Below are 13,231 nucleotides of genomic sequence, written 5' to 3' on the forward strand. Positions count from 1 at the left end.
AGCAGTTATCCCAAATGAAAGGGTAAAGGCACATGCTGGAAACCATAATGGTTGAAGGAACCAGGAAATACACAGCTGAGGACAGAACAACCCTTACCCTCTTATTCTAGGCTAGGAATGACTTGCCCATGAGTGTTAGTTTGAGTTTCAAGATCCATGGAACTGTAATAATTTAGTACAGAAACGTCATTTCTCAGATGTTGGCACATACAATTTACATTGCTAAATACTATTAGAACACACAAAGTGACAACCAAGACCTTTGCTTTTCTCTGCACATCACCACTGGTATTCTAGCATGGAAATCTGCATCAACGTCAGTAAAAGATTCTAGGCAGAAAAAAAGAAAGCACATTAAACATCAAAAAATATATTAAAATGGATGCTACTAGAGGAGCATAACTAGAACCAACACTTATAAAATAACAATAAAATAACTAATTTTGAGACAAATAACACAATATATCTGACATATTAATCCTGTCAGTATTTTAAAACAAGTTTTTCATAGGGGAAGAGTATGGTCTATGATAAACAGTGTTACAAAGACACAATCAAAAAAAAAGACTTGGCTTTAATTAAGTAGGTCTATTTTAGTTAAGTGCTGGCTTTAGTAATCCAGGCATATGGACCAATGATATCTCATAAAGCAATGTTTGTGTGAAAGATGTAAAAGCAGAGTGTTATGTCAATTGTAGAGGGAAAAATGGTGTCAAGGTTTATTTTCCCTGGTAATCCAGAAATGCTGTATGCAAGTAGAAGAAAGAGTTACTGACCTGATGTAATGTCTCCTTGCTATGCTTAGTTTTTCCCTCTCTTAAAGTTTTCCAATACAATTCTGCTAGATTTTCATGTTATTTGGTTTGGTTGAGCTGAAGTTGATTCTCCTCAACACAATCTTTCTAGTAGTGTGTTTGGCAGTGCTGTAGCTAGTAATAGACCAGCGTTTTGCCTACTGCTGAACAAGCATCCAATATTTGCCTGTGCCAAGAGTGTGCTGGGGGTGGACAAGATCTTGGCAGGGGACACAGCTGAGCCAGGTGATCCAAACTGGCCAAAGGGTATTGCATGCCATATGACATCAGCTCAGATGTAAGCACTAAGTTAAAGAAAGAAGTGGTGTGGATATTCACTGACGGTGCCTGTCCATCAGAGTAACTGTAGAGCCCTGCTTCCTGAGACTGACCACCACCTGATGATGGGAAGTAGAGAACTACATCTCCCTTCACTTTTGCTTTCCACATATGGCTTTTGCTTGTGCTTACTGTTATTATTATTAAACTGCTCCTATCTTATTACTGGCTTTTGTTATATTTTCCCTCTCCTCTGCCCATCGAAGAAGGGGAGTGATGGAGCAGCTCTGGTGGGCATTTGGTCCTCAGCCAAGCCAAATCACCACATTTCATCTTAAGGCAAAGTAAGTACAGGTGCCATTGCAGTACTTTCTCCAAGGAATTTATTGGTATAAAGCGGGCTTATTTTTTGAAGTCTCACTTTCCACTGGGCCACGAAACAGAAACAATTTTAAATGCCTGGATCAAAAATTCTGAAATCACAAAGTTTTCTTGATGTTATCAAGTCATTTGGATATTTGACATCTCTGAAAAACATCTTGCTTTTGCCACTAGGCTTGTCCCTGTATCTTCTGACTCACAGAAGAATGCTGTACACAAGATGTCAGTGCAAATATTTCAAAATATTTCAGAATTCCTAACTTCTTATGGGATGTGGTTTTTCATTCCTCCAGTCTGGTTTAACAGTAACTCCATTCTCAAAGACTATTATGATTTTTATCAGACAAGAAGATGCATAGACTATTAGGATGGGGGTGACAATAAGAAAAATCTAGGTCAGTAAACACATGCATATTTAATACACACATTTGGAACTATATGGTCCAATTTCTCAACTGTGAGTATAAAGCAAGGCAGGAAAGTAGTAAAGCCACTTGTTTTTCCAATGCAAATTGTAAAGAGTTTCTTTCTCCTTTTTTTTTGTTTTGCCTGCATACGTTTGAATTGGTTTGAGTAAAAGCATTTTTAAAAGATCTTAAAGTTTTATTCACTGGTACAGGCAAGTAAATTGGGCTAATTATCTGAAAAGCCCTGTGCATCTGTATGCAGTCATTTGTACCGGGCTTCACTGAACCAAGAGGCACGTGCACATAATTACAGATAAGGTCACAATCTCAAAATACGTTACCAAGCTTCTGGTCATACGTTAGAAATGCTCAGGATATTTTCTGTACTATACATGGCTAATAAAGCAGTCTGGGGAAAGACAGGCAACAGAGTCTACCTCAAATTTAATGACATCTTGACTTGTAATGTAGATGGAAACCTCACTAGGAATTTCTCATATCAACAGAAATAATGGGACTATATGAGTCATAACACTGAATACCTAACCAAAGCTAGCTCTGCCAGTGTATTGCTTGCTGTAGTACTTTTCAGTCTTGCATCTTTCTAAAAGAAGAATAGCATGGTTTACCTGTTCCACAAAGATAGAATTAAACAATATGATGCACTAACAATTTAATTGAGAAGACAGCAATTCTTTCTTACCACTGTTCTGGAGACTTTCTTGAACAAGTAAAAGAACATCTGGTTGAGCCATCTGCCAATAAAAGTAATAAAGTTGTTTCCATAGCTATCAAGAGGTGATTTCCCACAAATAACAATAAAAAAATTTAAAACACTGTCCCTCTTATTTCTAGAGAGTGCAGGAAGAAGGAAATAAAATAACAATAACCAAGGAAAAACTTTTCTTAGTCTTTGGTTATTACTACATTATGTAACTCTTATTTTGAAGGAAAAAAATTAATCCTGAAGTAAAACTATTTTTATGTCTATCGAAGACTTGGTTATGGCAAAAAAAACCCAAACAAAAACCAAAACTGCAAACAGAATCAACTAATTCAGTATTGCTTAAATATCATTGTCTTCTGACATTGAGGATCTATTTCAGCTTTATTTAAAAATAATATTCACATTATGAACTTGGATCATTTGTTCTTACATTTCCATCTTTGTCTTACATGAAATGCTAAATTTTAACCATGAGACCAACATAACTACAGCAGGAACTTTGGAATACAGAACTGTTCAGTCTGTATTTTTTTCTCGATGTTCAAGCACAAAGATGGATAGAAATAACTAGCACAACAAATCAAGACTTTAAAATTACTTCATATAGAAGTGACATGAGGGTCTCATGAATTAAAGAAAACACCTCACAATCAGAAACTCTGATGTGCATATATTGGCACAGAAACAAGATAATGGAACTGCAGTTTAATCCATCTGTAAGAGAAGATAACAATCTGTTTCCTAGGACTGATAGAAGTACAGATGTTTTAAGTGTTTCCCGTTTCTTCAGAAGGAAGATCTGTTGGAAGACGAAGTTGCATTATACTGACTGATGATGGTGTACAAAGCAAGGAACATTAAGACCCTTTTAATATGATAGCTCTGCTTTACTCAATGGATCTCTAAATTGTGTTTCAGCTGTAAGATAACATAAAAGTGCAAACATTCAAACTACTTAGACATAGTTAATAAAATGGTCTTACTTACATTGTCAGGAAATTGAATATCTATGTTTATGTCTGAAGTTTTGAAACCAAATCTGCTATAGGATGAGCCATACAATCTTAGTGAGCACTCTACAACAACAAAAAAAAATATATTGTATTTCCTCTGTATCTAGGTCTGTAGCTAATTTACATTATTGTCAGTAGATCTTAAACCTCCATCTAGTTTTGAAAACCACAGGAAATGATGAAGGATCTTCCAACAGCATGGAACAGTGAACAGTGAGAGTAAATCCAGCCTTCCATGCTGTTGCTAGTAAACACCTTTCTACATTATGTTACCCTTCAGGTTTTAGGTCTGTTCAGGTCACGAGTGCATTATAAATGAATTCTGATACAAGTCTCTATTGGCGTATCACATTGTTCAACAGACTAGTAACTATGTACAGATTTAGAATTTAGCTAGACAAGGTTTTAGATACCTTTTTTGCTTTATGAGTGGTTTGGGGTTTTCTTGATGTTTACATATAACAAAGATCAGGAAAAAGTTGACATATCCAGCAGTCAAAATGAATTGCAAGTAATACCTGGCATTTTCTGACGCAGCAAGTTTTCCATCACTGTTTTAATGTTAAGCCTTTCTTCCAGGTCTTCATTATTTAAGCCAAATTCTTGCACTACCTTTTCAATAGCAACACCAATAGCTTCTATCTGAGATGGCACTGGAGGAGGCAGAGCAGTCAGCATCTCCTCTTCTTGCTTTTCCTTTAAAGATAATAAGACTGATGTTCTGATGCTTTTCTTGAACGGCTTAATGTGCCAAAATAAACCACCACAGGCTTTCCAGTTAATAGGGGTAACTGGGAGCAAGAACATCAAGACAGAAATTGTGACAGATGTAAAGAATTACATATTTCAGGAGGCTTCAGTAACCTGCAGAGGTATATACACATGGGTTTGGAACATTAGCAAAGGTCACCTATGAGATGGGAAAGGGTAGGAGTTAAAGAGGAATACATAAAAAAGCCTGCAGAAGACAAATACTTTTGTTCATTTCAAGCTGAGAAAGAGGAACAGAAGACATTTAATTAAAAAAAAAAAAACACAGAAAGTAAAACTGAAGTTATGCTGGGAGATATTTCAATGTTTATATTCAGAACAAAACCATGTCCTTTAAACAAGTTTTTAATACTCCCTAACCTCTTAATTTTTACAGTGTTTCTGAATTTAAATCTTCATCCTGACATACCAAACCTAAGTCTCTAATTCTGCTATACCAACTGTATGCTTGCAGCTGCTCCTCAATATTCTGGACGTGATCACTTAGCTAGTCTATCAGAAGAATTATAGAATAGCAAAACAGAAGAGTCAGTTGGTGCAGCTTTTTTTATTATACTGGCCACTCAAGCCAGTTAAGAAAATATTACTGAGTTATACTTTAAGTGAGGACTTCTTTTTGTAAAACAGGCATGAAAAAGTAAATTCCAAAGCTGAAACAGAAGCAAAGCCCAGATGCCAAGTTCAGTCTTTTTACCAATATCGCTAATTATTATTTTTAAAGAGGATTCAAACACAGTAAAAAAGTGGAATGATTCTGGAAGCAGTGCAGTTTCACTGTCATTAGTAGGTGAAGCCAGTTTCATTTTATACTTTTATTTCCCCTTAACTCACCTTTAGAATTTTCTTGTGCCTTTTCTCTTTAATATGTTTATGAGCAAAAGCCACAGACTCAATCAAAACATCACACAATTTGCAGGTGTATTTTGCTGATGGATAGCTTCGAGGTTGCTGAAATAAAGGTATTAAAAAATTCCAAAAACACAGAAAGATATTACCTTAATTTCATTTAATTCAATACTGTTGCTAAGCTGAATGACTAACCCTGAAACTTAGAAATACCCACTTAACTTCCCTGACTCCTTCAGTCAAAAAGGCTGAATATCAAATACAGTGTGAGAACAATAGTGGTACAGGGTCTACCTATCAAGCCAAACACTTTGCCTTTAGCAGCAGAAAACAGCCAATGCCCTTGGAAGCACATAGTAACTGAACAAACCTACAATAAAACTCTGCTGGTCCACTGCCCCAGCAGGTACTGACCTGATGTTAAATCATGAACTAAACGAGCAGCAATTTTTTTTATACTTAAAAAAAAAAATAATCTTGTTTTGGCAGCAATTTAACAGCAAACTAACAAATGATAATCTGCCTTCTCTTGACAATTCATTTAAAGCACTTATTTTGTACATTACATCAATTCTGGACTTTCTATCTACAGTTGGAGAAACTGCCCAAGTGTATCCTCTACATTATATTTACAGATAACAAAAGTAGAGAAGGACTACAAAAGTAAAAACAGTGGCACCTTCTTCAGTCTATAAATGCAGTCTCGCTTCAATCGTTCTTCAGCCTGATGCAACCCTAGAAGTTCTTTTGCTGACAGCATTGACTCATCTATGACCGGACCATCCACTTCATCTTGATCGTACTCATCTCTTCTAGTTCTTTGCAATCTTCTTGGTTTTTTGAGGGTCTTCATTTCTTATAAAGAGTTATGAGAGCAAATATGTCAAATAACTTTGGAGTACCACATAGCACTTTAGGTTTGTTTTTGTTTGATGGTTCTTCACTTGGTTGGATTTTTTTAATTACTGTTCTACTTATATGCGAGTCAAAGAAGATACAAATCATCTATTAGCCTCCATGGCTTCAAAAGTTGTTCTGTGCAAGCCTGTTAATAGCGGGAGTATTTGTTTTATCACACCTTATAGTACTTCTGTTCCAAACTACTAAAACCCATTAATTTGTCCCACTGAAGTCACTCACTTTATTTAGATAGCTTTGTTAAAACTGGCAAAACCCCAAAACTAAACACAGCAGATTTCGCTGCCTAGTTGAGACATACCTGTACATTATCAGATTTCAGAACACCTGCTCAGGCTTAGGTAGACAAACAATCTAGAAAGTGAAATGACTCATAGACCACTACAAATACCACATAGGCCAATCTGAATGATTTCTAAGAGGCAACAGCACTATGATACAGCACTGCTGTGTCTTAACTGACATAAAACAACTTATTACCAACACTAATAACTGCCTGTTAGCATCACTTGCCTTTTAATTCAACCAGTATATGGATCAGTATTGCCTTCACACTATTAAACAGATAAGTGGGAAAAAAAAAAAACAACCAATTCCTAAAACTACGTAAATCAATAAATAATGAACCTGGTAATAAGTATTTGCACACATTGCTTAATAAAGCTATAAGCTGGCAGAATAAAAATGCTTAAAAGGCTTGTTATGTATACAGCAAAAGTCCCGGAACAATTCATGTAAATATCACTTCTACTTTCAAGCAAGCTTTGTTGTAATTTCCAAGCAGGAACTGCAACTGGTTCAAAGAATACCTAGAAAAAAAATCACCTCAGGAACAAATATACACAGACCAGATTTTTACACAGGACTTCAGATCACATCTTACCTTTTATTTGAAAAGCTATACTGGATGTCCAGATGCATGATATTTCTGAAGTGTCCTGCTTCTGATAAAGTTTCTGCAACTGCCTTACACTCTAAAAGCATGAGGCTTTCATTTGCAATAGTTAAACCCCATCCCTTCACAAATGCTCTGTCAAATAAAACTACAATGTTTCTTTGCTGTGACCAGAATTTTGGCAAAAAGAAACAACTTGGCTGTGTGTATTTTCAATTAATCTCACTCAGTTCAGTAAGCAGTGTCCATGTGCTAGTCTTGTGAAAAGGACAAGGACAAGCACGGCAATATAATATCTTTTAGCAGCATCACAAGTTTATGCCGGAAGAAAGAGAATTAAACCTTAACAGGCTGCAGGGAAAGAACTTCAAAGGAAGGTCCAAGGAGGAGAAACAGAGATCTGAGCCTCAGAACCTTACATACCCCATGGATTTTCCACACTAACTCTCCCGCTCAAACCGCTAAGATCTGCCACAGTCGTTTGACTGTGTTTAGTCTACTAATTAGTGTAGGCATAATTTGGAGAAAAATGTGTATTAAATCAATGTCTTTGAGGGACATTCGGGAACTACCTACTTACCAATTATTTCTGCATCCACTAAGTAACTTGTAAAAAACTCCAAAGTAAGTAAATACTTCTAATACTTGGCACTTACAAGTTAATTACAGGTTAATGACTAAATAAAGTTGAAGCTTGTGCAGGAAAGTCAGTGCCCTCTTATTTGGTAACCTTCTTTATGAGCTACAGTGAAGAAACATAAAGGAAAGCAACAACTGCATAAAAGATTTCAAGGAAAAGTAAATGCTAAAAGAAATATTTTTAGTAATTGTTTGCTACTTGACATAGAATTAGAGCTTCTGAAGGGACCTTGATGTGAGCTACACCAAGCTTTTGCTTTGCAGCAGGAGAAAACGAACTTTGTCTACCCTAAGTGATGCTCACCTAACCTGTTCTTAAGGGCGTCCATGAAACGCCCAGACAACTTCTGCAGTTCTTCCCTTGCTTTACCATTAGAAGCTTTTATTTCTTTGTCCAAGCCTTTCTTGCTCAGTTTTAGGCCCACTGTTTTGTATCTTATCTAATGGACAAATGCAAGGCAGATTTCTCCATTATTTTTTTAATAACCCTCTACAGGTGAAGGCTTTTTATCATGCCTCCTTACATACTCTTTAGAGCAAGACTGGGAATTATTTACAGTTTGCGTAGTGCCTGTTTTCTGTGTGCCCTGTTGTTATTGCTCCTTTGGACTGTTTCCATTTTACCTATTCAAGTGGGGTGCTAAAGACAGACAGATGACTGCACCTAGGATTCACCAAGACTTCAAGAAAAAAACATATTTTAGGCTACCATTCTGTTTACATGCCTCACAACACTGTAACACTGACTACTTATGATCATCATCTTAAGTAGAGAGATTCTTCTCTGAAAAAAAAAAAACTACTTTAAAGCAACTATTTCCCCTTCACTTGTACAGTTGACAGTCCTACTTAAACGCTGACATTTGCACACCTTTCGTATTGCACCCTGTATGTACGCGATTTCCCCAACTGTGTTGTTATTTAAGTTGAGCTTCCTCCTTTTCCACATTCAGTTCCTATCAGTTCAACAGCACATTCAAATTTGAAAGCACACAATTAATAACCACTCTATCTTCATTCATCATCATAATAGTGTAATAACTGCATACGACAGAATCCTGATAGATGCTGGCTCAGTGCTTCCTGTCATTTTGACAAAACCTGTGGTATTTTCTGCGTGTAGTTATCTAATCAGCTCTGCAAGTCTCCTGCACTTATTTCACCCCCAGAACTCTCCTCCACTTTACTTACTGAACCATCATGTAAGGGTGTCTGAAGTACTACAGTAGCGAAGTACTAGCAGTACCTACCAACTGCTTTCTCCTGTCCCAAAGAGACTGATCTCTATTTCAAACAATTAAAAAGACTTGACAAACTTTTCACTTCACAAATCCAAATTAGCTGCTGTTCAACTCCAACTATTTGAAAGGTAACATAGTAGGTTGCATTGCTTCTACCAGAACATATTTCCAACATTAAAATTGCATACCACTTTTAAAATTCCACTTCTACGAGATGCTTGCCCTTTCCTGTATGCCAGTAGCTCATTTCTCCTGAGTAAGTTCTTATGTATGCTTGCTGGTGGTTCCAAAAATCTACTTCAGTGAGTTCCTGAAGTTTCACAGAAAAGAGTTCAACAGACCCAGCAAATTCGAGGACAAACTTGCAAAATCATTCTACTCTGCAGTGATCTCTTCATGTGAAGTTGAGCGTAAGTTCAATTTACTCTTACTTTCGTCTTTCTTATTTTATCTAATTACATTGTTCATTACAGCTTCCTCTTTCTGCTTTCATCTGCTTACACTTCCTTTTAGTACTCACAAGCAATGAAGATCTAGTATTGATCACTTTGTCCTCCTTTGGCCTGGTCTTCTTACACCTATTTAGGGACTGCACCATCATTACTAGTACTAACTGCCCACAGAGGTTCAATATGCAAGGAGAATTAGTTTCACTGTTATTGCTGTATCAGTGTTGCTCAAGTTAAGTTATCACAATACCTGTGAGGCATTGCTTTCAACCTTCATTAAGGTATGTTGTTATTGACCTCACTGATAGCTCCAAAATCTCACCCTGTGAATCAACTTAGCTGAAACATCCCTTATCAGCCTCAACAGATTGAATCAAATTGCACCTGGAAAACCACAAATAGGGACACTACACAGATGCTGCAATGTATTTACTCCTACCACTTATAAACTAATTTATGAAGATGACACAAGTTATAAAACAATTTCTGTAACAATCCATTAAAAGTGCTGCAGTATAGTACAGTCAGTAGTTTGCAACATATGACAGAACAAAAATGTTTTTTTCTGGTTTAACCGTCTTAAAACTTTGCTTTTCAGCAACACATACAGAGACCTACTTTACTGGATAGCTATGTGAAAACAACCAACCATGTTGATTACCAGAGCCTCCTTTCTGTACATCTGGCACATTTTCATTCATTAAGTCTTCCTGAAGTTGTCGTCTTACACTTCTGTTTCCAGTAGCTTCAACTTCTTGAAATGAGTCCTTTCTGGTCCTGCTATGCACAGGAGTCCAGGCAACAGATCTGTGTTCTCTCCAGCTGTCAGAAGTGCCATGGTGGTCATCAGATGACCACTTCTTCATTTGATCTCTCCGAGTATCATGTAACTTTGATCCTTGACTGTAAGTTGTGTTTTTAACTGAATTTTGGCTACTAAAAATGCTACGTGGCCCTCGCCTGGGACTGCTTCCATAATGACTTGGTGTTCCCTTTTTCTTTTGCAGGCTGGTATCTGTTTTATTGATATGGTCATTTCCATGTTCATCTATGACTCGATATTCCTTTTGTAAGGGACTTCCTGTTAATTCTTGACATAAAATTTCCTGATCCTTACTCGTTTTGCCAAAGCAAGGCTTTGCAGCATCTCCCATTTTTACTGCTGTTCAATATAGTGAATTCCACCTAGAAATTAAAAAGTTAAAATATGTAGTTTAAATTCAATCAAGCAATAAACATTGGTTATTATTTGTTACTGAAATCTCAACAAAGCCCAGGATCTGAAATACCATCAAGGCAAGCAAGTCCTAGTGGACAACAAAATCAGCTCCAATCAAACAAAAGGCCCTTGAAACTCAGCTAGGTTTCTTTTCTTAAAATATCTTGGCACCTACAGGTGGTTCATAAAGTGCAGACACAGCCTACAGTTTTTATTGTACATAAAGTTTACATGTCTTTAGGACAGATAGTCTCAGATCACTAGAGGAAAGCTTTAAGGAATGACTGAATATCATGTAGAATATGTGGCAGGCAGTAACAATGATAGCCCCAAAGCCATTTCACCACTGTAGGCACTGTTTACCTTGTAAGACAGAAAACTATTCTCAGAGGAGATAGACTTTTAAGTAGAGTAGCATTCTCTCTGTCATGTAAAATCACACAATGATTAAGAAACAATGGTGCACTCCCAGCGCACACTGAACATTTCACTTAAGACAAGCGTTCTGAGGTCTCACATTACTTTGTATTAAGCACTCATTATTTCATACGATTTTAGTGTTCTCTAAAACATCTGGGCTACAAATTTGCTCTCTTCACCTCCTCTCTTCTGCCTCACCCCATCCTAGTCATGTCCATGTCCTTATTATAAAACATTTCGAGAGAGCAGTAATTCCAGTGTTTGCATAAACTCATGTGGATTACGAAAGCTGTAGCTACCTGCAAGAGACTGGCTAAAAACAAGTAATCAGCAGCAGTCACATCGGCTACGAATACCATATCCTTTAAATACAGCCACATACAATGAAAACAAACGTGTTTTCTTTCAAAAGACAGGCATATGCTAAGGATGCAGAGAAGGCTATGAAGCATTTGCAAGAAGCACATAAAACATCAAGATATGCCTTTCTGTTGCTGTTATTGTCGAGAAGGGTACCTGATTTTCTTTTAAGTTCTGCAGGCCTTGAAGGCATTCTTAGCCATCTCAGCGTCTGCTTTCTGAAGCACCTGAGGCACTTGAGGCTTTTAGTGTATATTTCTCTCTTAAGCAAAAGACCTTTTTTAGCTCTTACGTGAGTGACAAAACAAGTAGGATGCCTTTTCTAAAGACCTGAATTCAGTGGTAGTTATGTACGACCGTGAAGATATAAGTATTACAGCTAAGAGCTGAAAGAAAAGTTTTAAACAGACAAACTGAACTTGCTTCCTATTTTAGCAAAGAAACTGCTACCACATCTGAATTTCAGAGTGACCTAGAAACAGCACGTTTTAAGAGTCATCCCCAGAAGCACCACCCACACCCAGCCGCTAGGCTGAATGACGACACGTTCCCTCCACTGGCAGGGAGCGGAGAGTCAAAGTTCACACTCGTCTCTGGCTCTTAACCAAGACGCGAGGCGCTGGCCTGGGCGGAGGGGCAGTAGCAAGGCAGCTAGGGAACGACAGTTTCCTGCAGAACCAGACGCAGGCAGAGGCTGCCAAGTTGCCGGCGGGACGCGGACGGTGGTAGTACGGTGCTGGCCCCGCCACCACCACGCAGGAAACACGCTCTGTGCGCGGGGCTCTCCTGCTCGCACGCGGCAGCTCCCGGCCCTCTCCATCTCCCACCTGCTGATCAAGGCCTCCAGCCCCCTCCTGCCTCCTTGCCACCCTCCGAACAACAGAAGGCCCGAGGAACCGCCTGGCGAAGGCGGAAGGGCGGCCAAGTGGCTGGCGCAGGGGAACCGTTGGGATTGTGGCGCATAAACCTCCCTAGCCCTGCTCGGCCCTATCCCGCCGCCGCAGCCGGGCAGCCTGCGGGCTGAGGTGCCGGCGAAGGAGCGTGCTGGCCACAGCTCGGAACGAATTGGGATTGGGGGTACCAGAAGACGGAGCCCGCTGCCAGGGAAGGCCTCGCCCAGCCACCACCCGCCTCGATAAAGGCACTCACCCGCCGCGGCCGGTCCCCTGCTACCGCCGCCCCGCCATTGTGCCACAGCGGAAACGCCGCCGGTGCCTCCGCGCGACCGCCCCCGCGCAGGTCCTCTGGCGGCTCAGCCCCGCCCCTCGCCGGCGCCGGGCTAGGGCCGGGCGGGCGCTGGGGCTGTGGTCAGTGGGTGGGCCTGCGCCGCGGGCGGGGGCGGAGGCGCGCCCCGAGGTCTCGCCGGCGGCAGTGCGGGCCGTCGGAAGGGTCTCCGGTGGTGAAAGTGGCTCGTTAGGGCCAGGCTTGATGAAGGACCTAAGAGTGGGCGTGGAAAACTTCTTCCTGTAAAATCCTCCTGGAAACGCAGTGGTGCATCAGCGGAGCGACACGGACGATCGCGTACGAGCAGCTGCGGCAGGGTGGTTCCTTACTGCAAGATCGTTCGCTCCTCCGCTGGAGAACTAAGAGAGCTGCCACGCCTCTGGGTGCCAAACCCAACCTCATACCGTCTACCTGTCTCATCACACTAACCGGCCCAGTCGAACCGGCTGACGTTCAGAGCAAATTACTCACGGGAAGCAGAAACACAAATTACAGAAAAGAAGAAAATCCGGGTCAGGTGAGGAGGTGGACACATACCTGGTTTTCTGGTAGAAGAAAAATTTATTACTAAATAAGGTAACCTTGCCACTGAAAAAAAGTGATCTGTGTATTTTGTGTCTTTTTGCTTGCACTTGCTCAGTCTCTTTC

The 13,231-nt window shown here is 39.6% G+C and overlaps 1 protein-coding gene across 5 annotated transcripts in view; it reads right to left on the reverse strand.

Moving 5' to 3' along the window:
* The window catches only part of TUT7 (terminal uridylyl transferase 7), a 44,543-nt gene extending 31,773 nt beyond the window's left edge, over nucleotides 1-12,770 (reverse strand). The window contains exons 1-8 of one of the 5 annotated variants that reach the window (XM_064176276.1): nucleotides 12,509-12,764; nucleotides 10,022-10,545; nucleotides 5,898-6,073; nucleotides 5,204-5,320; nucleotides 4,120-4,297; nucleotides 3,576-3,664; nucleotides 2,565-2,616; nucleotides 261-330 (exon numbers count right to left, since the gene is read on the reverse strand). In XM_064176276.1, coding sequence (XP_064032346.1) covers nucleotides 261-330; nucleotides 2,565-2,616; nucleotides 3,576-3,664; nucleotides 4,120-4,297; nucleotides 5,204-5,320; nucleotides 5,898-6,073; nucleotides 10,022-10,514 — 1,175 coding nt within the window. In that variant the 5' untranslated portion in view covers nucleotides 10,515-10,545; nucleotides 12,509-12,764. Of the gene's footprint in view, nucleotides 1-260; nucleotides 331-2,564; nucleotides 2,617-3,575; nucleotides 3,665-4,119; nucleotides 4,298-5,203; nucleotides 5,321-5,897; nucleotides 6,074-10,009; nucleotides 10,546-11,515; nucleotides 11,823-12,508 lie in introns of those variants that run through there. The other 4 variants (XM_064176274.1, XM_064176275.1, XM_064176278.1 and 1 more) reach the window with 4 other exon arrangements.
* Between the last annotated feature and the right edge of the window lie 461 nt (nucleotides 12,771-13,231).

This window comes from Pogoniulus pusillus, chromosome Z (genome assembly GCF_015220805.1).
Source record: "Pogoniulus pusillus isolate bPogPus1 chromosome Z, bPogPus1.pri, whole genome shotgun sequence".
In the NCBI taxonomy this organism is placed as follows: Eukaryota; Metazoa; Chordata; class Aves; order Piciformes; family Lybiidae; genus Pogoniulus; species Pogoniulus pusillus.